Genomic DNA, 27179 nt, shown 5'->3' with positions numbered 1-27179 from the left:
TCATATCTTTTTTGAGGTATGTTACTAAAACTGTCCCCATTTCTTCTCTGAAAATTTTGTATGAAAGTAGGATGCTGCTGCTGATTGGTCTTTCAGATGTTTCTTAGTAACATGCAACCATTCAAGTGTTATTTTGCCTATAGCAGTGTAGCGTATAAAAATTTGTGTTTTATATTCATGCTCAGTAAAACTCAGCTTCCTCCTTTCTTCCATACTACTACGGTTTTTAAATTTTGTTATTTTTTACTATTGTCCGAGAAAGCATAGTAATCCTCTTCTACTTAGTGATGTTCCTGTGTGTTTATCCATCAAGTCATTTAGAATGACAGGTTTTGACTTCCTTGACTAATTTCATTCTTTCCAGCTTGAAATAGTCTCTGACTCTGAAATATAATTGATTTTTAGATGTTATTGCTGAGGAATCCGTTTAAGTCCTTCTGTTAGAATAATATCTTTTTTTTCCTTTATCTTGTAATTATTCCTTCTAGACTATATAACCAGAAAGGCCCATGTGACCCACTCTTAGTAAACTCAGTCTTTAAAATAGTGTCCCCCCACCAGATGGCGCCCTTTCTGTCCCTTGTCTTCCACTTGTTGTCTGCTTGCTGTGTCTCTTGTTCTCAGCTCTGTGTGTCCGCTCTATGTCTGTCTGTCTTCTTTAGGAGGTGCCGGGAACCGAACCCAGGACCTCTGATATGGGAGGTGGGCACCCAACTCCTTAAGCCACAGTGCTCCCCTAAAATAGCCTTTTAATATAGATTTTATTGAGAGTACCACATAGCTTCCAAATTAAAAATGGAATTTGAGCTAGTAATTAATGGTTTCACCTCTCCTCTTTTTTCCTAAAATGCATAGGAAGATACAGAAATACATAGGATATAGTAAAAGACAAAGTTAGATTACCACTGTCTCTAATCCAGAATCTGAGAGAATATTTCACTAACTGATGAAACTGGCTTGCAAAATGTGTTTTGTTGTTTCCTTTTTTGTTTTGCTTTGATGTATTCTGACATTTTAAAAGTTTCTGTTTTTTTATAAGTACAATGTATGGCTATTTTTAAAATGATTTCTTCCTTTGCTTTTATGTATAAAAAATTCACATTCACTAGTAACTTTGTGCTTCATCTTTTAATGTTTAAATCATTTGGTAGAATATTTTTGGGGTGCAAGTATTGTCTCTCTTTAAAAAAATATTTTTTTCACTATCAAATAATCATTTTGCCCCACTGATTTAAAAGGTTAACTTTTGACATTTACCAAACACTATCTGTTTTTGGTTACTTTTTCTGTTCAATTGAAATGCTTATATAAAGTACAATAATATACAGTGTAATGCTGTTTCTTGTGTAATAATGCAGATTCAGTTCTTTTTTTAAAAAATGAACATTATTTTGTAGCATGTATTTTATTTATTTTCTTTTAGGAGGTACCCAGGATTGAACCTGGGACCTTATACATGGGAAGTAGGCATTCAGCCACTGAGCTACACTTGCTTCCCTCAGTTCTTCTTACTGACTCTTTGTTGTTGTTGTTATTCTTTTCCATTGGTTTTACATTAATTTCAAAATTACTTTTTGTGAAATTAAAAACTCTTGTTAGCAATTTCTTTAGAATTGAATTAAACTTAGAGTATTTAATAATTCTTGTTCAGGAACAAAGTTTCTATACTTAATCAATTTCTTTTATGTCCTGAAATTTAATCATATAGAACTTAAGTTTTGTTAGTTTTATTCCAAGTTATTTTATAGTTTTTATGGTTATGATTATGATCTCTATTTTCCTCATATTTTCTCATCAATATTCCTGGTGTATAGCAAAACTATTTATTGTTTTGTATATGTTGATCTTTTTGTCTTTTTTCCAGTATCCTCATTCTGGGTTCTATTTCATTGTAAATTTTTTTTACTTCCAGGACAGTATTAAATAGTAATCTTGACAGCAAGTTTTCTTGTCTTTTTCCTATCTTTATGGGAATGCTTCTGATGTTTCACTGTTAAATGCCAGGTCCAGTCCTTCATGTTCAACAGTTTTGTTTAGGTGTCCAATCTTGTTTTCTTCCTCCTATCTTATGGAATTGGCAATACACAAATACACAAAAGCAAAAAGCAGTACTTTTGTGGTAGTCCAGGAGAAGGTATCAGATATGACTGTTGGTAATTTAGAGAAATGTGGATGAATTTGGGACTTGAGGTTACGTTTAATGTCTTATGCACAGGGAGGAGTCAAGGATAAACTGTGCTTCAGGAAACTTCCTGCAATGAGGAAAACTAGTAAACAGGATTGTTGTTTTGTTTTATTTTTTCCTATCAGAGATAACTTCTGGGGGTGTAATCCAGGAGTTAACATTCTGCTTGATATCTAAGTGGAGATTTTAAGTAAGTAGGCTGTTACATAAATCCCATTTTGTTTTTCACGAAGGAGAGATGGTGGAGTGAAAAACATGCACTTTATAGAGACAGGACTGAAATGATAATCACTAGCATTCATTCATTAATGATAATAATGGCCCTCATTTATTAAGCACCCAATCTGGGTCACATGCATATCAAAGGATTTTTATTTGGTAATCATTTAATCCTCACAACAACTGTATGAGAGAGGTATTATTCTAACTTTACAGGTGGGGAAGCAGAGGTTGCAAGATCTTGCTGTGGTTACAAGGAATTTGATTCCAAAGTCTATGCCTAAATCACTATACCAAACCGGGGCACTTATTTGCAGCAGGCACTGAGCTAAATGCTTTATTTATGAAAATGGTAAATGAAATGACCAGATAAAGAAGTACTATTCTTCTTGCAGATTTGGTCATACAGCCACTAGAGTCCAGACTTGAAGCTAGGTGTCTCCAGGGTCCCAGCCATGTACTTAGTCAACCTTGCTCTATTACCTTCTGAGGAATCCTGCCTTTCTCATTTGCTTTTCCACAAGCTTTCCTCTGAGCCTCAGTTTCCTCATCTGCAAAGTGAAGGTAATACCTATGCTTTTGGGTTGTTGTAAGGATTCAATGAGAAGAGTGCATGTAAAGAACGTATTACAGTAGTAAAGCTGAACATTTGCTGTCACTGGTGGTACAGGTGCTGGTGTGTTGATTTGTTTTTACTTAGTGAAACTGACTTAACTTTTTGATGCCCTTTCTTTCATGAGAAGAATCCTCCTCATGGATACTGAAAGATGACAAACTTTATTTGGCAGCTTAAACGATTCTTAAACAGGGAGTGGCAATCAGTATCACCTATGGAGCTTTAAAATACTTATTTGGTGAATTATATATATATATATGTATATATTTGGTCTCTCTCTAGTTCCTTTTTGTCCCACTCTTTCCGGTTCACTTGTTTGCTTCATAGGAACAGTGCTATGAGAGAAAATGGTGTTGAATCTGATTTTCCTTATTAGTAATACCCTAATAGTGCATTACATTTATTTCCTGGGCCTACAACCCCTGGGGGTTGATTCATTAGATCTGAAACATGATTTGAGTCATGTGTTATTTAAATGCAATACATGTGATTCTGATTCCTGCTGTAGTAGAGAACCACAATATGAGCATCCCCTAAAGACAGTCTAAATGTTGCAGTTAATATCTCTTGAGGAATTTATAATGACCTGTCCTTAAAACTGTGAATGAGAGTGTTGAATCTGGGGAATTATCAGATGTTCTAGAACAACAGCCTTAGCAGACCTAAAATAACTGGAATAATATGTAGCAGTAAACCTAAGATTTTAGACTTACACCACCTGATAATTAGTGGTCTTTCGTGTCAGCAGTTGAATTTTTAACATAATTCTCGCATCTTCAGAATATTACCTATTCTGTTGTCTCTTGGCTATAAAGGCAAATTAAGAAATTTTATGAGGGGAAGTGGAAGGAACTGAAAACATTCTTACTTGTATGCAATATTTCAGGTTGAATATGGACAATAATGAAATTGAAATATGATGGAAAAGGCTTTGGAATTCTTATAATCTTGCTGTAATACCCAAAACAGTTGTATGAGAAAGCTATTCTAGGTAAGGGAGGAGGGAAAAGATAATGAATAGATGATCTCTTAATATAAATACGATTCAGGTTTGGCCTATTCACTTATCCTTACCCCTTCTGTTACATCCCAGCCCCTTCTTTCCCATGGCAAGGCTCTGAGCCTGGGTTGCTTCATTATGCTAATACATCACTAACACACAGACTGTCCTGATTCCAGAATTCTTTTACTTGCTGATTAGTTAACAATTCATGATTTCAACACATATTTGTTAAGAAGCTGTTATTATGTTCCTGGATCTTAGGATAATGTCCATGAACAAAGCAGCACAATTCCCTACCTGTGTGTAATTACTGGATATGGAAAGTTGGTAACTAGGAGATAACTAAAGCTGTTGTAATCATACTGTCATAATAGCACCTGTAAATGTTAAAACATATTTATAATATATTCGTCATTGTTTCTTAGTGTCATTTTGAACACATGACTTATACTTTATAAATTGTTGTACTTCTCCTTTATTCTAGATATAAACCACAATACTTCAGGATCCCATTATGAAAATTCCCAGCGGGGACCTGTGTCTTCTACAACTGACTCTAGCACAAACTGTAAGAATGCTGTTGTAAACGACTCTGAAAAGGAAGCATGGCCCTCGGTTTCTGGCAGTGATCTAGAGGTGGCTTCAGAATGTATGGATGCTGATTCTGCCTCCAGTTCTGAAACAGAGAGAAACATCACTATCATGGCTTCAGGGAGCACAGGTGGTGAAAAAGATGGCCTTAGGAATAGCACTGGACTTGGATCCCAAAACAAGTTTGTGGTTGGTAGCAACAGCAATAATGTGGGCCATGGAAGTAGTACGGGGCCATGGGGTTTTACCCATGGAGCCATAATAAGCACATGTCAGGTCTCTGTGGATGCTCCTGAAAGCAAATCAGAAAGTAGCAACAATAGAATGAATGCTTGGGGCACTGTAAGTTCTTCATCAAATGGAGGGTTAAATCCAAGCACTTTGAATTCAGCTAGCAACCATGGTGCCTGGCCGGTAATAGAGAACAGTGGACTTGCCCTAAAAGGGCCTGTAGGGAGTGGTAGTTCTGGCGTCAATATTCAGTGCAGTACCATAGGCCAGATGCCCAACAATCAGAGTATTAACTCTAAAGTGGGTGGTTCTTCTACCCATGGTACCTGGGGAAGTCTTCAGGAAACTTGTGAATCTGAAGTAAGTGGTACACAGAAGGTTTCATTCAGTGGTCAACCTCAGAATATTACCACTGAAATGACTGGACCAAATAACACTACTAACTTTATGACCTCTAGTTTACCAAACTCCGGTTCAGTACAGAATAATGAACTGCCTAGTAATACAGGGGCCTGGCGTGTGAGCACAATGAATCATCCTCAGATACAGGCTCCATCGGTTATGAATGGCACTTCCATTTCTCACCTTAGCAATGGAGAGTCGAAAAATGGAGGCTCTTACGGTACTACATGGGGTGCCTATGGTTCTAATTACTCTGGAGACAAATCTTCAGGCCCTAATGGCCAAGCTAATGGTGACACTGTGAATGCAACTCTAATGCAGCCTGGCATAAATGGGCCTATGGGCACTAACTTTCAAGTTAACACAACTAAAGGAGGAAGTGTGTGGGAGTCTGGGACAGCCAATTCCCAGAGTGCATCATGGGGAAGTGGAAATGGTGCAAATTCTGGAGGAAGTCGAAGAGGATGGGGAACCCCTGCACAAAACACTGGCACTAATACACCCAGCGTGGAGTGGAACAAACTGCCTAGCAATCAGCATTCCAGTGACAGTACAAATGGCAATGGTAAGAAGTTTACAAACGGATGGAAGTCTACTGAGGAAGAGGATCAGGGTTCTGCCACATCTCAGACAAATGAGCAAAACAGTGTGTGGGCCAAAACAGGAGGTACAGTAGAGAATGAAGGTAGTACAGAAAGCACTGGACGCCTCGAGGAAAAAGTAACTGGGGAAAGTCAGAGTAGAGACAGAAGGAAAATTGATCAGCACACATTACTCCAAAGCATTGTAAACAGAACTGACTTAGATCCACGTGTCCTATCTAACTCTGGTTGGGGACAGACTCCTATAAAGCAGAATACTGCCTGGGATACTGAAACATCACCTAGAGGGGAAAGAAAGACTGACAATGGGACAGAGGCCTGGGGAAGCTCTGCAACACAGACTTTTAACTCAGGGGCATGTGTAGATAAGACTAGCCCTAATAGTAATGATACCTCATCTGTATCGGGGTGGGGAGATCCCAAGCCTACTCTGAGGTGGGGAGATTCCAAAGGCTCAAACTGCCAGGGTGGGTGGGAAGATGATTCTGCTGCTACAGGAATGGTCAAGAGCAATCAGTGGGGGAATTGCAAAGAAGAGAAATCTGCATGGAATGATGTGCAAAAGAACAAACAGGGATGGAGTGATGGACAAAAATCAAACCAAGGATGGTCCATTTCTGCCAGTGATAACTGGGGAGAAACTTCAAGGAGCAACCATTGGGGTGAGGCTAATAAGAAGTCCAGCTCAGGAGGTAGTGACAGTGACAGGTCCGTTTCTGGTTGGAATGAACTTGGTAAAACTAGTTCTTTTACTTGGGGAAATAACATAAATCCAAATAATTCATCAGGATGGGATGAATCTTCTAAACCTAATCCTTCCCAGGGATGGGGAGACCCTCCAAAGTCTAATCAGTCTCTAGGTTGGGGAGATTCATCAAAACCAGTCAGTTCTCCAGACTGGAACAAACAACAAGATGTTGTTGGGTCATGGGGAATCTCACCAGCTACAAGCAAATCTCCTGGTACAGGATGGCTGGGGGGACCTATACCAGCCCCAACAAAAGAAGAAGAACCCACAGGCTGGGAGGAGCCATCCCCAGAATCCATACGGCGCAAAATGGAGATTGATGATGGAACTTCAGCTTGGGGAGATCCAAGCAAATACAATTACAAAAATGTGAACATGTGGAATAAAAACGTCCCAAACAGCAGCAGCCGTTCAGACCAGCAAGCACAGGTACATCAGCTGCTACCATCTGCAAGTGCCATCTCAAACAAAGAGGCAAGCAATGGCTCTGGTAAGTTTTAATTTTATGGAGTCAAATGGTATTACAAAATACTTAACAATATTCTCAAAGGAAGCCTTGTTTCAATTTACTGTTATTATAAGATCTGTGTAGTGAAATATTTGAATATACGTACAGACCCTTTTTATTGTCATTTTGAAGAACCTTGAGGAAAACTATAGGGAAATTGTTTACCGTCAGGTAACCGAGCTCCACCTTTTGCAATATTGGTTGTGAATCCTACATACTTCGTTCTCATTTGGAATACTGCAGAAAGCAGGATCAGAAAATTGGTGTCAAGTGGAAATGCTGTACGTATTTCTCAGATCTTCTGAGTCAGACCCATACTCTTTGGTTTTATTATAAGTGCTGTATTTGTCTTTAGAAAGTATTTATTTAAGTAGGCATGAAATCCAAGTCTGCTAGTTAGTGTGTACTTAAAACATTTGTTTATATCTTTCTACTGTACTCCCACTTTCCTCTCATAACAAGAACTAATTCCTTTCTAGGCAAATTATCTTGACAATGACATTTCCTCTGAGTGACATTGGAATGCTTTGCCTTTGTTAATGGAGGTTTTATTGAACAATGATCTCATTGGACATAGAGATAGGAATGTTTTCTGAACTAATCTTTTTGTGTATATATATATCGAACCCAAATATAGTTTCCTTTATTAATTTAGCTTTGTTTCTTAGAAGGAATGGGTATATATCTTAGGGGAAGTTTGTTTTGGTTGTTTTTAAATATATATTTTATATATATGTATATATACGGCTTTGATTTTCTTAGCTTTGGTCACCCTGATACTTTAGATCTTTAAGAAGCATTGACCAGCATGTGTAAAAGTAGGATGCTTGTCCATTAATAGTCTTGTAGTTAATTATTTTTCCAGTACAGTGATGGTGAAAGATTGTATTTATGGTTAAAATTTCATACATACATGTATGCACAATTAAGCCACCTTGATCACTTACTTTAATTTACCAGATTTGGCTGTTTCCAGGAATTAAACTCATCCTCAAAGGAGGATGATTTACCATAATTAAGGTTATTTAAGGGAATCTGCTGAATGCTTAGGATTTATGAAAGAAGAGGTGGAAAAAAAATTCACACCAAATTATAATAATGGGAAATCATGAGTTGACTTTATAAAACAGATGCCATCATTTTTACCTATCACAACATTATTGCATATATAAACATGTTATTCATCCTTGATTCTCTAAGTATTCTTTGTTTCCAGTATTCCACTGTACCGTACTACCAAATGCTGATGACTTCTTTTCCCACACTTTTTAAAGGCTGGGGTGAGCCCTGGGGGGAGCCTTCTACTCCAGCCACAACTGTGGATAATGGTACTTCAGCATGGGGTAAGCCCATAGACAGTGGTCCCAGCTGGGGCGAACCCATTGTTGCAACATCTAACACATCCACATGGGGTTCCAGCTCTGTTGGTCCACAAGCTTTAAGCAAATCTGGTAAGTTATTGATAAGCCTTAGTAGCTATTTTGAAGCAGTGGTGATCACTCTTTGACTATAATTAAATAATTGAATGTTGTTTAAATCATTAGTGTATCCTTATTATAACATACTAGATGATGTTCAGTATTTGACTTTTTAAAGTTTTGTAGTATTGTTTGCTTTTATCTTTCTGAATTTCCCTATATTTTGTCATTTTTCTTGGAAGTCTCAATGATTTGTATGTACTTCACTAGATCTAATTATATGTCGATAAATTATCCAGAAAATATCTAGTAATTTTCATACCACCCAGCTTGAGAATCCAAATAGCATAGCCATGAGAACATGTATCAGACTATCTGGCTCACATTCTGATAATTTTCCTCAGAATTATACCAAAAATTAGACTTAGTTCAGAAAGGATTCTGATACTCATATCAACATTGTCACTATCCCATGGGCTCTGTAGTTTGGGTATGGAGGTAAGGGGCTTTCTGCTTGTGACTTCCAATACTCTGGCTATTTTCCTTGAAAATATGTATCAACATGAATTCTTTTAAATTTCTTCCATCCCCTTTGCCTTATTTGTCATTATGTGGCATGTTATGTTGATAGGAACAAGTGTGCCACCATTGTCCAGTTTAGAAATGCCTCTGACTCATTGGATTTTTAAGTGAACATAAATTATTGTTTAATGGAACTTTTAACTTTTATGTAAAACTTTTAATTTTTAATTATACATGCAGGTTTGGAAAAGGAAATAAAAGTGAGGTTTTTAAATATCCTTGTTACCTAGAAATAATTGTTTTATTAAAGTATGTTTCCTTTTGTATCATAAATCCAAAAACAGGGCCAAAATCTATGCAAGATGGCTGGTGTGGTGATGATATGCCATTGCCTGGAAATCGCCCCACTGGCTGGGAAGAGGAAGAGGATGTAGAGATTGGAATGTGGAATAGTAATTCATCTCAAGAGCTTAATTCATCTTTAAATTGGCCACCATATACAAAGAAAATGTCATCGAAGGTAAACATTTCAAGGGCAAAGCCCTTGAAATTTTAAATTCCAAAGGTAGTTTACCCACAGATTTTTAATATTCTTTCTGCCCATTTATGGCAATCAGTCCAGTCCAGGCAGTCCCCAAATTAGGTATATCCTCTTGTATGGGCAGCCACCTAGAAAAAAAATATAAGACCACAGGAACTTCCTTTCTCCCCACTGCTACAGCTTGGGATTTCTCTCCTCCTCCCCCTCTACCAATGCTGCCTGGGACAACCCCTCACCCCAGAGTGGTGTCTGCAGTGGTGAGGCTGAAGAGAAGGGCAAATCTCCATGTTGACTCTTTCCATCCCACTGCCAATTCATTTCCCATTCCATCTCCTCACATGGAGTCCCTAACCTCACTTTTACTCAGCCAGCATCTTCTTTATCCTTTTCCCATCTTTATCTCTTTCCCATCTCAAAGGTTCTGTGACAGAAATCCCTAGTATGGGCTGAACTTGATATTGCTTTTATATATGGACAAATCTTATTCCAAAACCTGGCTGTATATCAGAATCGTGGCATTTGTTTTACAGCTTCCTATACTCTAAGTCAACTGAAGTTTTGAAAATTGGACATGGCCTCTTGTCCTAAACAAGCTCCCCAAATGCCTCTGATGCACAGCCAGGTTTGGGAACCCCTGATTTATAGCACTGGCACTCAGGAGGTGTTGGCAGCTGGTGTCAGATTCTCCTGAGGACTTTTTTTCTTATTAAAAATATTTTCCCAATCCTCCAGGTGATTCTGATACATCCCTCCCCATCCTGTTTGAATACTATTACATTTTGAGGAACCTCAGACGTCATATATCCAGTGGGTTGCTGGATTAGCTGACTACCCCTTTTACTCCTGGGATTCTAAGTCTAGGACCTATCATTTTCATCTTTTTATTTTTCATTTGGCTGAATTTGCCTCTTGCCTCACCTTACAGCTTCTAAAGTGATTTTTCATATTTTACATAAATCATGTGATCCTTATAACATTCTGAGATAGGTTACCAATGAGGAATTTCAGACTAAAAGTGGTGGTGACTTGCCCAAGTTGAATAGCTAGTAAGTGAGAGAGCAAGAACTTAAGTTTAGGTCTTCCGATTCTAAACCCTGTGTTCTTCCCACTGGACCATGCTGTTTTGTGACTTTGTCTTTCCTTACAGGGTCTGAGTGGCAAAAAAAGGAGAAGGGAAAGGGTGTGTAGCCTTTTTACTCTTTCTCCTTTGTTTCTACTAGTAAAAGTCTTTAGAAAGCAACTGCAAACATTTATTTAGCCTCTGCTGTGTGCCAGGTACTGTGCTTGGTGCTGGGGATTGGAAAAAAAAACCACTAAGATATGAGCTATACCTTCAAGGAGCTCATAATCTAGCATGGGGCATTAAGAGAGCATCATAAGAGTGTCAAATTGAATTTGGAAGATGCCTGAGGGTGGGATGAGTTAAGGAAATAGTCAGTAGCCCAACATAACTAAAATGTAGAATTTCTAGAAAGAAGTGACAAGAAATCTGGCTCTATAGTTAGATTAAGGACAGATTATAAAGTGTCTTCAATGCCATGCCAGAGAATTTGTACTTTATTTTATGTAAAATATGGAGCCATTGAAATTGAGTAGCAGAAGAATACCGTTTGTTTTTAAAATTTAAAGAAAGCTAACCAATGATAGTATGAAAAATATGTTAGAGCAGAGGAGAAACCATAGTTAGGAATCTTAATTAGGAAGCTTCTGCATTAATTCAAGTTAGAAATAAGGGCCTGAATTGGGGAACAAAAATGGATGTACAGTGGAAGGGACTAATTTGAGGGACATTTCAGAGTTGTAGGGACAAAAGAACTTGGTAACCAGTTAAACATAGGGGTGGGAATAAAAGTGGAAAAGGAATCAAAGATGTCTTCAGAAACATTGGAAAGGGTTAGGTGCTTGCTTCAGAGATATGCATTTAGCGGGGAAATTATGAGGCTGTGTTCTGTTCTACAGTCAGAAGGAACAGATAGTAACAGTGGGAAAGGAAAGTTAAGGCCAATGACTGAGAATGGTCCTGGGAGCTTCACATAAATTAGACCTTGGTCTCTGTGGCTCCTAAGCATCCCTATCCACCAGATTAATCAAGGCCCTTCATTCTCTCAACTCAGGTATCAATGTCATTTCTGCTGGAGATATTGTATTCTTGTCAACATAAATTGAAATTTTAAAATAATTTTCATGTAAAAATACCTAGTGGTTTTTTACTATAGTCCATATAGCATGATTAAGTTATGGGTTAAATTGTTTTCTTTGGATTAATCTGAACAATTTTTACTTTGTTTTTGTGTAAAAATTCCAAAAATCCAAATTATAATTAATCTTTAAAACACAGTCCACTTGTAAATTAATCAGTTCTCCATGATTCAGAGGCCCTTTTTTTCTTTTTATGGGTCATCCAGGCCCTTGTTCCTGTCTTTTCCTTCTGACTGCTTGCCTTTAGAGATTTCTCTATACATTACAGCTATACCAGAGGACTGGAGCAAAGGAAGTTGAAAATTAAATAAGATGATTTTTAATTGTTAACTCTGATTAAAGTTGGTTGGAGGAGAAATTATTGGCTAAAAATGAGAATTGGGAAGTGTCTTGAAGTTTTATTAATCCGTCACTATACTCAGATAAATAGAGATGGCCATGGCATCTTTTCTACTCTCTTATTTTTACAAAGGGAATGATGAAAGGTGGAAACAAACAAGAAGAAACATGGATAAATCCATTTGTTAAACAGTTTTCAAATATCAGTTTTTCGGTAAGTATGGTTTCCCAGCAGCCTCCCCCCTCCCTTTAATGGTAGTCTGTGCATTTTCCCTGACTTTTGGTTTTTATTTTCTTAAATTATTTTGCATCTTTGAGTCCTTGTGAATGTTCTTCCAAGTTAGCATAAAATTGGCCTTCAAGCCTTCCTTATTTTTATGAGCTTTAACTTCTATAACTGAAAGTATTGAACACAAATTTAATAAAAATATCTTTTATTACATTTGGCAGTGAAAAACGAAGCTGTATGGTCCACTTGAAATTGAAAAATAAAATGAAATTCTTCATTTTAAAATTTGGTTTCATTAATAAATTAAGGTATGTTTTTTTTCACTTCAGAGAGACTCACCAGAAGAAAATGTACAGAGCAATAAGATGGACCTTTCTGGAGGTAAGATGATAAATTCGTTTTGAATATATAATCATCATTGATGAATAAGCACGTTAGTAACTTGCTTCTACTAAAAGAACACTGACCCAGACCAAGATTCCTATGCTCTCCATCCTACGTTAAAATGCTGTAATTAAATTAGTTGATGTGCCTTTAAATTGAAAATCACTGCAGATCTAAGTTGGTGGTGTTATTAGTCTGATTACTTTAAATATATTCATGTCAGGGATCAGTGTGTACAAAGGCCCAGAAAAGTGACAGATACATATAAAACCATATTGGGAAAATTGAAGTAGTTCCATGTCATGGGACAAAATAATACAAAGTAGGGTGAGGGAAATGTGATTGTAAAAGACAATTGAAGAGGCTAAGAAAACTAGGTAAGTGCTAAATCATGAGGAACTTAGGGTTTTATTTTTTTTTTTTTTTGAACTTAGGGTTTTAAACTTCATTCTAAAGGTAATGAGACATTAAAGAATTTTAATCAGGAGAATAGTGTAATTTGGCTTTATGTTTCAGAAAGATATCTTGGCTATAGATTGAAAATATCTTAGAATGGAAAGCATTGGCAGCAGAAAACATAGTAGTTAAAGATAGCAAGACGAGATAGAGATTTGTTGTAATAGCCAGGAAGAAATTTCAAGTTCCCAACTAAGACAGTTGATGGGAGAAACATATTTGACTGGAGATATAGGAATTGGAATCAGTCCAACTTGATAACTAGTTTAAAACACTTTCTTATAGAGGATGAGGGAGTTCCTCTATAAAATAAGACTCTAACTTTCTTTCCTGGGCAATTTAGTAGATGGTAGTGTTATTTTATGGCTTGGGTCCAATCAAGAAAGAGAAATTACACATTAATTTGAATAGGGAAAGTTTAATAAAAATATAGAGATTTATTAGCTTTAACAAGAAATTAGAATAATGAAGGTTTGGCAAGTAAGAAGAGAACACTAAAGAATGTATGAATAGCAGATAGGAGAGGTCAGTAATGCTAGGACTGAGATATAGCACCTAAGGAAGAGTACTCCATTCCCTCTTCTTTCCCAACCCCCTGGACTTCCAGGCATGGCCCTGGCTCACTGCATGGCAGAGAAGTCACTTGGTGCCACTCTGGTGTAATTATAAGAAATCCATCCTCTTACCATACCCATGAAGCTGTTCAGGAGGAGATTTTTCACTGGAGGGACTGCTATAAAACTGGCAGATGGGGTTGCCAGTGTACACTGGGTGAGGTGAGCATTATAGATACCTGATGATGAAAGAGCCTCCAGTGCCCTCTACTTAGAAAGCTTCAGTGGCCCCTGGCAATGGAAAAACTGTTTAAAAGATCCAAATCCATGTTTATAGAGCAGTCAAAAAGTGTGAATTTGGAGCTAAGGCAATAAATCAGTAACTGGCACAGTCTACCCCCTTTAACCAACAAATTTCCACTCAAAACAATTGCTTTGACTCCTGGTGGAAGCATTTACTCTCTTGGGAACTAATATTGCTAAATCATCTAAATTCTTCTGCACACATTAAACTCTGGCACAGTGGCAAAACAGCTCTGTATTTCTATCTAATAAGATAGAGCCTAAGTGAGTAAGCTTTCACCCTCTCCCCAAAATAAGGAGATTCGCAGTCCCAAGATTTATTATAACCATCAATGGCTGTATTTATTACCCCTCAAATTCAGCCACACTCTGTTACCTAAAGACGAATTTGTAACATAAACTTTCAACACTTTGTATATTTAAAAAAAAAAGTGAGAAGAAAATAATGAGACTAAACAAACAAATACATATCCATAATAGGTAATAGAAAAAAAACCAAAGCTACTATTGTCCTCATTTTTGCAAGCTATCATAGGCTATCATTGGTATCTTTGACTTCTTTCTTTCACTCCCCATTACATACTCACACCCCCAACCATCAGTCACTCTTTAGCTGGGAATGACCCAAACCTTCATTCCTGAAAGGTCTTAGCCCTCAGTTCTGCCTTTTTGTTGTTATAGCTAGTAGTGAAGTCAAAGCTAGTTGTTTGTATTTGAGGATCACTTGGTTGGAGGTGACTTGACACCTTGATAATGAAGAAATACTTTAAGGGCAGTGAGTTTATAGACAGATAGTTAAAGGACTGAGATTGAGTTTCTCTTGGTATATCCTAACATTGAAGAAATAAAGGAAATGGGTTTGGTGGTGGTGAGAAGAAAAGAATCCAGAAAAATGGTCATATGTGGAGGCAGAGGGGACTGTCCACTTAGAAAGGAAATTTTGAACTAGAATGGTGGCTTGGGGGCTGCCTGTATTGAAGCAAAGAAGATTTTTCAGGGAGGGGTGTTTCCAAGAAAGGAGATATTTACTGCAGAGCAGAAATCAGAACTAGGAGAGTAATCAACAGAGCAAGGCATCAGGAGAGAGGAAGATACCAACCTCTCGTCTCTAGTTTCCCATCTGTTAAATGAGCATGATAATAGAGTTAAACACATTAAATTAGTTAGTATACATAAAGCAATTAGAATAGCTCCTTGCACTTAGTAAACATTTAGTAAATGTTGGTTTATCATGGTGTGTCCTTGTTACTATATTTGTTTCTTCTTAATAGAAACTTCTTATTATAAAATTAAGCAGATTCAGTTGACTAAAGATGCCTTCAGTTACGTTACTCAACTAGTCTTTTAAAAATGATGTTATTGGCCACTGCGTTTATTAGTTTGTTTTCAAGTTCATTGCTTCAATAAAACAATAGTATCGGATTTTTGAAGTATAGGTGCCTTTTTTTTTTTTACTTTCCTTGTTAATGCAAAAGTCATTTCCATTTGGAAAGTGAATATTTTCCTTTCTGTTGTAAATTTACCTGAAACCAATTAAGTTGCATACCTTCCTGCTCAACCATGTTGTCCCCTGATTTTTTAGGAATGTTACAAGACAAACGAATGGAAATAGATAAACATAGCCTAAATATTGGTGATTACAATCGAACGGTCGGGAAAGGCCCTGGTTCTCGGCCTCAGATTTCCAAAGAGTCTTCCATGGAACGCAGTCCTTATTTTGATAAGGTAAGATATATGTTTGTGTTTTTTCCCACCCCAGTGGCTGATAATAATAATAATGACAATAAACTTAATAGCATAATTTTCACATTAATATTTTAGACATTTTATATAATATAGGGTTATAATTCGGTATACAATCCTTTTATTGGATCTGTAGTTCATTGTTCTGTTGTCTCACTTTAGCCTAGGGATTGCATTATATTTTCTTCTTAATCCCATAAAATATATTTGGTTCTTTTTATGTACTCCAGAATTAACACTAATCTGATCTCTTTGTTTTCTACTTGTTTCCTGTTGATGCTGGAATGTCATGTGACTTCTCTTCTGTTCCTGAAATGATTTCTTCCTTCCACTTGCTTGCTTGGCTGGTGTTGCACATCTTTCTGTCTGTCCAATCAGGATGGCATTGTAGCAGATGAATCCCAAAACATGCAGTTTATGTCCAGTCAAAGCATGAAGCTTCCCCCTTCAAATAGTGCACTACCTAACCAGGCCCTTGGCTCCATAGCAGGGCTGGGTATGCAAAACTTGAATTCTGTTAGACAGGTAAGTCTACATGTATATTTTAGGCTCTCTGTTGAATGATTTGTTTAAGTTTTAAGATCTCCTATGTGTAGTTACTGTGTAGAAATCATATGTACAATTTGGTAACAAGATGCTTTTCCCTGGGTTGTGTTTCCCACTGGGTTGTGTTTTTTGTTTGCTTGTTTGTTTTTAGAATGGCAATCCCAATATGTTTGGTGTTGGAAACACAGCAGCACAACCCCGGGGCATGCAGCAGCCTCCAGCACAACCTCTTAGTTCATCTCAGCCTAATCTCCGTGCTCAAGTGCCTCCTCCATTACTCTCCCCTCAGGTAGATATGTTCCTATATATCCTTTTCTATATACCTGGAAAAAGACCTTGTGTATTTTGTAATCAGTCAAGGATATTTTAAATCTAAAATTTACCACTTTCTTCCATAAAATTTCTTAGATTGAGAAGTACTATAGGAAAGTAAAACTGACTGGTTTAAGATTGATCTTCTGTCAGTTCTTATCTATGTGTACAATAAACAAGTAAAACAAAGACAAATACGAAAGACTATAACCGCCCCAATAAATAGTCCACAAATTTAATGGCTCTATTAGTAGTTTAAAATACACAATACATTTACCTAATTTGAGTTATTTTATCAACTATTAATTTATCACTGTGATTCTAAGGTTCCAGTTTCATTGCTGAAGTATGCACCAAACAACAGTGGCCTGAATCCGTTCTTTGGCCCTCAACAGGTAGCCATGCTGAACCAGCTATCCCAGTTAAACCAGCTTTCTCAGATTTCCCAATTACAGGTAAGTAGAAAAATGGCCTTATTCATAACAAATTTATTATCTACTTTTTAAAAAATTATTGAATAATTCTCAAATTTTTAAAAAAGTGTTAGGTATTATTCAAATTTAATACATAGAATTGAGTGTTCAGAAATATATCTTCAAATTTATGGTAAAGTGATTTTTGACAAGCTGTCAAGCCCACCCAACTGGGCCAGAACAGTCTATTCAATAAGTGGTGATGGGAGAACTGGATATCCATATCTAAAAGAAAGAAGGAAGACCCCTATCTCAAAGTTTATACAAAAATTAACTCAAAACGGATCAAAGACCTAAATATAAAAGCTGTAACAATAAAACTCCTAGAAGAAAATGTAAGGAAACATCTTCAAGATCTTGTGGTAGGCAGTGGTTTCTTAAACCTTACATCCAAAGCACAAGCTATTTCCACCACGGTTTCCCAGGAGCAGATGAGAGTGGACTGGTGCAGTAAGGACTCTGAGGGCATAAGTAAAGGCAGCTGAGCACTGTGTGCTAAAATCTAGACCGTACAGGAAACAAGACAAGTATGGTTGGGCCATCATGGAGCTTACGTTGTCAAAGAGGACAGACGGTGAACATGTATGAGGAGTGTTTCAAAGAAGTACATAATACTATGAGAGAAAGCCAGCCAAATCTGGGGTGGTGGGGATAGGGTGCTCAGGAAAATGAAGTGAAAGTTTACATTTAATAAGAGACTGGATTTCAGCAGAATGGATAAAGGCCAGAGAGTCCAAGGCAGAGCAGTGAGGCAGGAGACGTTAGCATTGGCCAGATCAAGCCATAATCAGTATGATGCATCCTAAAATATAACCACATGATAATGACAGCATCCTTGCAATCTTTCCTCCAGCGATTGTTAGCGCAACAGCAAAGGGCGCAGAGTCAGAGAAGCGTGCCTTCTGGTAACCGGCAGCAGCAAGACCAACAGGTAGATTAGATCCTTCCATTTACTATGCTAGTCTTCTTTTAATAAACTCAATTCATATCAATTCTATTATTATAAGGCACTAGAAATGTCTTTATTAAAATAGAATTTAATTAGGATATAATTATGTTGTTTATGAAGTCTGCTCTTTGTCTAGAAATCATATTAACTGGTATAATGTAATTTGTTCTACCTTCTAAGAAGGAAGTGACTTCAGAAGTGAAGAGGAATAGGTGGGTATCTGAAAAACTTATTTCCACAATCTTTCCCAATCATTTTGTTGTTTAAGGGCCGACCTCTTAGTGTGCAGCAGCAAATGATGCAACAGTCTCGTCAACTTGATCCAAACCTGTTGGTGAAGCAACAGACTCCGCCATCTCAGCAGCAGTCACTCCATCAACCAGCCATGAAATCTTTCCTTGAAAATGTCATGCCCCACACTACACCTGAGTTGCAAAAAGGGCCATCACCAATAAATGCTTTCAGCAACTTCCCTATAGGTGGGTTTCTCCTTGGTCAAAGCATCAGTTGATGCTTGGGCATCACAAATGTGCATCCTTCTCGCTCACCTTTTGGCTCTAATTCCCTTGTGAAAGTGTGAAAGTTATATTAATTTTTTTTTAAAGCTATTCCCTCACTGAGAGTCATTATAACCCTTTTCTAGGTTTAGCCCATCATGCTTTAAGAAAATTGTACTATTTCAAAAATTCCATGCTTAAAATGGGTTAAAGTAAAGGAAACATTTCTTTTTAAGACCCATATGTCTTAATTGTAGGATATGAGGGGGAGAGGAATGCTGAAATTGTTGTTTAGAAGCAGCACACTGGAGAAATTGAGCAGTGATGCTTTAGGGAAGCAATTAGAAAGGTCACGTTTGTACTTTTCAACACCTGGAAATTTAATTATTGCAAATAATTATCACATATTTTAAGACTTTAGGCAAATAGAAATGAGTGGAATAAATAAGAAAATGGAGGTGAGAGGATTGCCTTAATCACATATGCAATAGCCTATCCTCTCCCTTTTTACGTTTTCTTTCTCTTCCCCTATAATGGTTTCCTATTAACTAGCATTGTTAGTTGCTAGCCTAACTAACTATATTCTGGGTTGTGGGCAGAGGTTGGTGCCTGTTGTTGCTTCTGCTACTCCTTCACTGTGGCTGAGCTAATATAATACATGGTTTGGCTGTTCCTCATATTGCCATGGACTTTCAGCTAGGACATAAGTTGTACTTTGAGCCCTGGGGATTCTTAGTGGTTTTGTAACACTTTACAGAATCAACTTCCTTCTAAGTTACTGCTGGTGATAGGAAGCTATTTGGTGGCAACCAGGTAATTCTAGAGACATCAAGTCTGGTGGTAAAAGAATACCCAAAGACAGTAATAGATTTGAGTATTACCAGAGAAAGGGAGTGCATAATGACTCTGTTTGTGTCTACACACTTGACATATAAATGAAGCCATTGGAAAGGTAGGTTTCTAAATTCCCTATCCTGGCTGTCTTTTCAGCTGGAGATGATTCTTCCTCATTAAAAAAGTATGCTTAACCCATACAAACATCAGTATAGTTTTCTAAATTAAACATCAGCAAACTACAGCCTGTTGGCCAAACTTGGCCCTCTGCCAAATTTGTAAAATTTTTATTTGACACACAGCCACACCCATTTGTTTATGAATTGTCTGTGGCTGCTTTCATGCTGTTATGGCAGAGTTGTGTGGTTGCAGCAGAGATCATATGGCTTGCCAAGCCTAAGATACTGTCTGGCTCTTTACCAAAAAAAGTTTGCTGATCCTTGGTCTAATTGATGGGTGCAGAAAGCAGGACATTTGAAGGCTTTCTCCAAAAATGGGGGTGACGTTGGAGAATTTGTATATTAAAGTTTTTAAATCTGAAAAACCTTATATCCCATGTATCCTCATCAGAGCCAAGAATTTAAAACCATTTAAAATTTCTAAAACTTGATGTCTGTAAGAATCACCTGGGATTGTGGTAAATATTCTGGCTCCAGGTGGAAAGTCTCCGTTTGTTAACAAGTATGTCATTTGATTCTGGTTTTGATGGTCCCTGGGTTACAGTTTAAGAAACACTGGCTTAATTAGTTTTCTGACCACTTTGTCTAAGATTAAATATCTGTTATTTAGCTGTGCCACATTTGCAGGAAGGACCATTGTTAAGAACCATTAGGCACGATTGAAAATATTAGATTACTTACGTATGTTTTTCTAGAAAACAGAAGTTGTAGACCCAGAAGAAAGATGTGCTATAAGATTCTATTTATATATTTTTAAGGCTTGAACTCAAACTTGAATGTAAATATGGATATGAACAGTATTAAAGAGCCACAGTCAAGACTAAGGAAGTGGACTACAGTGGACAGCATTTCTGTGAACACATCTTTGGATCAGAACTCCAGCAAATATGGTATAAAATACAGTCTTACGTTTTGCTTTAAAAAATTCCTGGAGTATATTAACCTTAGGCCCCTTATTTTATTTTAAATATGTATTTTCGAAGCCAGATTCTCTTAGAAATTGCTCTCCTTTGGGTGGTCATTTAGGTTTTTTTCTAGTTGATTAAATTGTTCTGTTTATTAATATTTACTCAAATTAATCTGTAATATGTTTTTAGGGAATTAAAATTTCTACCATAATACCAATTTCTTGTATATTGACATATTTTTCTTTATGTATTTTTTTGCTTTATATAAGCTATATCACTTCACAATTATTTTCACAGCAGTAAAATTTCATTTTCATCTTATTTAGTATTATCCATTTACCTAGCAAATGTTAATGAAATATAGGACTGGAATACATCCACCTAAAATGAGTACGTATATACATACATAGATGCTTTTTGCCATGTGTATGTAAGCAAAAAACACTTGTCCTGTAAGAGCTCATTGGTAGCAAAAGTAAACATAAAAACAGCCTTAGTACAATGTAATAAGTATGATTATTGTTAATATGTATAACAGTACAGATAGGATAATAATACAAAGTACCATTGGAGCATTGAGTCAGGAATGCCTAACTGTGGGTTAGGCATTCATTTCATCTTGGACTGAATTTTCAGGTTTATGAAATAAACTAGGGGAAGAACAACCAAGAGAGAATGGCATATGAAAAGTACAAAGAAAGCAAATCTTGATGAGTTCAGTTGAGTGTATTTGGGAATGTCTAAAGGTAAAGAAAGGTACTAATGAGAGAATAGAGGAAAGTGAAGTTGGAATGGTAGTTATGGAGCAAATCATGAAAAATTTCTGCCATGTGAAAGTGCTTGATCTCTAGAGGCACGTAAGACTTAATGAAGTCTAGGAGGGAGATAAAAGTGGGCAGCAAATGTGAGAAGGAGTGCATGGAAGATAATTTTAAACTTAAGGCTTGATAACTAAACTTATTCGTTATTCAGCATATATATGGTTACTTATGTGCCTCCCTGTGTCTTCGGCTCCTTTGGTTCTCATCTTGACTTTAAGACTGAGCTTGAGTCATTTACAAGAAGGCATCCATCAAGGTCTTTTCTCCCATAAAGCCTTTTATATATCTAACTTGTATAACTATTTATGTAGACCTGTCTCCATCACAGGCCCATATGCTTGAGAACAGTGACCACATTTTGTTTTACTTTGTAGTCCCATTTAGCACATTGCAGCATTCAGTGAACATTTGCTAACTGAATGGAAAATGAATAGTACAGTAAATGATGGAATAAATGCAGGATCGATGCAGGCTTTGTGCAATAGATAATGAATTGGTCTTAGACTTGTAGTAGTATTTGGGGATGGTTTAATGTGGAAAACTGGCATTAGAAATTAGAAATAAAAGTCTAGCACTCAGGAGAAAAATCTGGGCCACATGAGGATGTGGTACTTAGAATGTTGAAGCCCAGGTGACCGGTTAGGTTGCCCAGAGGAAGAGTGAGTGTACAGAAGAAACAAGAACAGAATCCTATAGCCCCTAGTATTTAAGAAACGTGGAAAAGGATGACTTAAGAGGTATGATGTGGAGACCCAGAAAATTTTTCTACCAAATGCTTTTCTGTCTTCTCAGGTTAAAGTGATTTTTTTTCATGTCTGTGTTGCTGTCTGTCAGTGTCTTGGTAAAAAAATGAACTGTTCCCTCTCATTCACTGCTGTTGTAGTATTTTTCATATATTCTCTAGTGCTTAATATTCTTATACTGGTATGTTTTATGCATCTTGTAAATGAAGTGAATATCATACCTTGGGGCATAAGGTTTGAAGTTAAGCACACATGGAATTCAGTCCCAGTTCTGTAATTTGTTAAGCATCAGTGTTTACATCTATAAAATGGAAATGATATATCATAGAATTGTCCAGAGAATTGAAGTTTGTTTTACAATTCAATTCAATTAATTAAGTTATTGGTTGGTTTATATTTATTGTTATGGTTCTTTATAGTTTGCCTTTTGTTGCATAAACTTTGTTTTATACAAATCTGGAATATGAGCAGAGTATTTTTAAATTTTCTTAAACAGTAGCTGTGCTTATTGTATAGAGAGCATTCTAATAAATATATTCTCATAATGTACTAGACTTCAGAATAAAGAAGATGGATACTGAGGTTTATTCTTCAATCTAGGTTCCTACTATTCTTTATTTAATTTGATGTCCTGAAATTGTTTCATTTGTCATTCTGTTTTTCTTTAAAATTATTTTTCTATTAATTCAAATTATTTGTTTTTATTTGCTTCCACAAGCGAATGTTCACATTTTCTTCACTTTAGCGGGCTTTGTCACTAATCATAACCAATCCAAGGCTAATGATTCTCCTTTGATGGATATTATCTTAATATGTCCAGGCTTTTATTTTATCTCCCTCAAAATCAAGAACTTCTATGGGAATTCTTCTGTTTGGTTGCTTACATTCTTTCTTCACTCTTGTACTTTTTTTAAAATCTTTTTTGAATTAGAGAAATTATAGATTAACAGAAAAATCATGTAAAAACTACAGTGTTCCCATATGCCCCATACTGTTGCCACTTTGCATTAGTGTGGTACCTTTGTTACAATTGATGAAAATATTAAAATGGTTTTATTAAATACAGTACGTAGTTTACATTAGGTGTATTTTCCCCCATATACCACCCTATTAGTAACATCTTTATTTGTGTGGTATATTTGTTACAATTCCTGAACATATTTATATTTGTACTATTTAATTACAGTCCATCATTTACAATAGGATTCACTTTTATACAGTCCTATGTTTTATCTTCTAATGTATATTTTATTAATATATATATGACCTAAAATTTCCTCTTTTAACCACAATCACATACATAATTCACTTTTGTTCATTACACATACAGTAATATGCTAACATCAGCACTATCCATTTCTAAAACTTTACAATCAACCTAAATGGAAATTCTGAAGATTTAAGCATTAACTCCCCATCCGCTACCCCCAGCCCAGCCCCTGTTAACAAATATTCTAGATTCTAACTCTCTGTGTGTTTGCTTATTCAAATTGTATGTATTTCATATCAATAAGACCTTTTTATGGCTGAATAATATTCTATTGCAAATACCACATTTTGTTTATCCATTCATCAGTTGATGGACACCTGGGTGGCTTCCATCTTTTGGCAATTGTGAATAATGCCATTATGAATATCAATGTGCAAATATTTGTTCAACTCCCTACTTTAAAATCTTTTAGGTATAAACCTAGTAGATGGATTGCTAGGTCTGAGGAACTGCCAAACTGGCTTCCACAGCCACTGCACCATTTTACATTCCCACCAGAAATGAATAAGTATTTCTATTTCATCACATCCTCTTCACTTATAATTTTTTTTTAGAAGGTACTGGAGACTGAACCCCAAGACCTCTTACATGAGGGCAGGCCCTCTACCATTGAGCTACATCTGCTCCCCTCTATTTTTTTTTAATAGTAGCCATTATAGTGTGTGTGAAATGGTGGTATTTGCTTGTGGTTTTGATTTTCATTTCCCTGATAGCTAATGATGTTACAACATCCTTTCATGTGCTTTTTAGTCATTGGTATATACCTCTTTGGAGAAATGTCTTTTCAGGTCTTCTGCCCATTTTTTAAAATTGGTTGTTTTTCTTTTTGTTGTGCAGTTGTAGGATTTCTTTATTTATTCTAGATATTTAACCCTTATTGGATATGCGGTTTCCAAATATTCTTTCCCACTATGTAGGTTGCCTTTTCACTTTGGGGATGAATTCATTGATGCATGAAAGTTTTAAATTTTGATGAAGTCCTGTTTATTTTTCCTTTTGTTACTTGTGCTTTGGTTATAAAGTCTAAGAAACCATTTCCCGCATTATCTTCTAGGAATTTGATGTTTATGTATTTGGTCCATTTTGAGTTGATTTTTGTATAGGGAATGAGATAGGGGTCCTCTTTCATTCTTTTGTTTATGGATATCCAGTTCTCCCTGCACCATTTATTGAAGCGACTGTTCTGTCCCAGAAAAGTGGACTTGGTAGGCTTATAGAAAATCAGTTGACTATAGAGGTGAGGGTATACTTCTGAACTCTAAATTTGATCAGTGTGTCTGTCTGCATGCCCGGACCATGATGTTTTGACCACTGTAGCTTTATAATACACTTCAAGGTCAGGGGGCATGTGTCCTCTGACTTTGCTCTTCCTTCTTAGAATGTGTTGGCTATTCAAGACCCCTTTCCCTTCCAAATAAATTTGGTAATTTACTTTTCTATTTCTGTAAAGTAGACTATTGGAATCTTGATTGGTATTGCATTGACTCTATAATTCAATTTGGGAAGAATTGACATCTTCATGATGTTTAGTCTTCAAATCCATGAACACAGAATGTCCTTCCATTTCTTTAGGTCTTTGATTTCTTTTAGCAGTGATTTATAGTTTTCCGAATTCCTAGACATTTGAGTCCTCTTTTTTTTTTTTTTTTTTTGCTGTTGTAAATGCAGTGTTTTTCTTGATTTCCTCCTCAGCTTGTGCATTACTGGTGTATAGAAACACTACTGATTTTTGTATGTTGATCTTGTGTCCTCCCACTTTGCTGAATTCATTTATTAGTTCTGATAGCTTTGCTTTAGATATTTCAAAGATTTTCTAAATATAGGGTTATGTCATCTGTGAATAGTAAGGCTTTACTTCTTCTTTTCTAACTTGAGTGTCTTCTATTTCTGTTTTTGCTTAATTGCACTAGGTAGAACTTATAACACAGTGTTGAATAATAGTAGTGACAGTGGGCATACTTGTCTTGTTCCTGATTTTAGAGGGAAAGATTTCACCTTCTCTCCATTGAGTACGGTGTTGGCTGTGGGTGTTTAATATATGCCTTTTATCATACTGAGGAGTTTTCCTTCTAGTCCTATATTTCAAAGTGTTTATCATGAAAGGATGCTGAATTTTGTTGAATGCTGTTTCTGCATCTATCGAGATGATCATGTTTTTTTTTCCCCTTCAATTTGTTAATTGGTGTATTATGTTAGTTGATTTTAGCTTGTTTTTAATATTGGCGTTTAGGGCCAGAAATTTTCCTGTCAACACTGCCTTTGCTATATCCCATAAGTTTTGATAAGTTGTGTTTTCATTTTCATTTGTTTTGAGATACCTACTAATTTCTCTTGTAATTTCTTCTTTGACCCAGTGATTGTTCAGAAGTCTGTTATTTAGCCTCCATATATTTGTAAAATTTCCTCTTTCCTGCCTATTATTGATTTTCAGCTTCATTCCATTATAATCAGAGAAGGTGCTTTGTATAATTTCAATCGTAAATTTATTGAGAACCAGGTTGTGGCTCTACATGTGGACTATCCTGGAGAAAGATCCATGAGCACTTGAGAAGAATGTATAACCTGCTGATTTGGGGTGCAGTGCTCTGTATATGTCTGTCAGGTCCAGCTTCTTTATTTTGTTCAAGTTCTCTGTTTCCTTGATGACCTTCTGTCTAGTTCTGTCTATTGATGTGAGTGGTGTGTTGAATTCCCCAGCTATTATTGTAGAAAGATTTATTTCTCCTTTCAGTTTTGCCAGAGTTTGCCTCATATATTTTGGGGCACCTTAGTTAGGTGCTGATTGACTGTTATTTCTTCCTGGTGGGATTGTCCCTTTTATTAATATGTAATGACCTTCTGTGTTGTTTATGGATTAATGCATACAGAGTTTCTGCTTGAAGTGATTAAATGAGAAAGTGAAAACACTGGGGTAATGGATATTGGTGCTGATAGCACAATATTATGAGAAATTAAAACTACTGAATTGTATGCTTGAAACTTAAAATGAGAATTTAAAGTTACTGTTTCTACTGTAAAAAATTAAAAAGAGAAATTTTACTCAGACTCTTCCCACCAGTAATATTTTGTTGTCATTTCCTCATTTTTTCCCTTTTAAAAAGGATAATATTGATATCTTACTATGTATTTAGGAGACGTCCCAACAGCCAACTCACATGTTATGTTTTGTTAGAACCTCACTATGTTAGAAAGTAATTTTTTCTGAACCAACATCTATTTTAAAAGTTCAGGAAATTAGATTTCAGGTTTCTCACATCTTTTTAGAAAAGTGCAGATCTGATTATCCTGTGCCTGCCATCGTCCAGGGCAATAACCCTTGTAGCTGAGTAGCTGCTTTCCTACTCATTACCACTTTCTGTGTCTCCTGTACTCATGGAGTCTTTTGCCATTTACCCTTGCATTTGCTTGGGAGGATTCTTTTTTCTTTCTCACTCCCTTCACACATGCACCCTCATAGGTAGAAAAATATTTTGCTATACTCATGTTTCTACCTTAAAGATCATGGTAGTTGTCCTTAGCTAACCTGCTTCATTTATTTACATTACCTGGTTGGCCTCTCTGGCGTTGTATATGCCATATAGTAAAAAAAAATATTGGGCTGTTCCAGGGCAGTAGAGTAATGTTGAGGTGATTTTCAAGAGAGTGTAATCTCAGTTCGAACCTGGGGAAGGGGAGGGCCCAATGGCAGGCAATAGCCGTCATCCTGGCTGGTGGGAAGGCCTTGTCTGGCACTGACATGGTGAATGGAGTGATGATGCTCACATCAATCAACCCTTAACATACATTGTGTCAGTAAATATGCAATACAATTTTATGAGGTGGGTTCTCTTTGTACCCCTATTTTACTAAATTTC

The 27179-nt window shown here is 36.5% G+C and overlaps 1 protein-coding gene across 13 annotated transcripts in view; it reads left to right on the top strand.

The window, feature by feature from the left end:
• Nucleotides 1-27179, top strand: part of TNRC6A (trinucleotide repeat containing adaptor 6A) — a 110439-nt gene that overhangs the window by 62600 nt on the left and 20660 nt on the right. For 5 of the 13 annotated variants that reach the window (XM_058286265.2, XM_058286256.2, XM_058286259.2 and 2 more), the window contains 13 exons: nt 4508-7087; nt 8380-8556; nt 9390-9565; nt 10734-10766; nt 12258-12338; nt 12683-12734; nt 15633-15775; nt 16172-16318; nt 16491-16628; nt 16978-17106; nt 17978-18055; nt 18342-18552; nt 20342-20473. In XM_058286265.2, coding sequence (XP_058142248.1) covers nt 4508-7087; nt 8380-8556; nt 9390-9565; nt 10734-10766; nt 12258-12338; nt 12683-12734; nt 15633-15775; nt 16172-16318; nt 16491-16628; nt 16978-17106; nt 17978-18055; nt 18342-18552; nt 20342-20473 — 4077 coding nt within the window. The remainder of the gene's footprint in view (nt 1-4507; nt 7088-8379; nt 8557-9389; nt 9566-10733; nt 10767-12257; nt 12339-12682; nt 12735-15632; nt 15776-16171; nt 16319-16490; nt 16629-16977; nt 17107-17977; nt 18056-18341; nt 18553-20341; nt 20474-27179) is intronic. The other 8 variants (XM_058286266.2, XM_058286262.2, XM_071211241.1 and 5 more) reach the window with 6 other exon arrangements.

The sequence above is a fragment of the Dasypus novemcinctus genome, chromosome 23, assembly GCF_030445035.2.
Source record: "Dasypus novemcinctus isolate mDasNov1 chromosome 23, mDasNov1.1.hap2, whole genome shotgun sequence".
In the NCBI taxonomy this organism is placed as follows: domain Eukaryota; kingdom Metazoa; phylum Chordata; class Mammalia; order Cingulata; family Dasypodidae; genus Dasypus; species Dasypus novemcinctus.
Note: the sequence above shows the minus strand (reverse complement) of the source record. Positions and strands in the feature narration are given on the sequence as shown.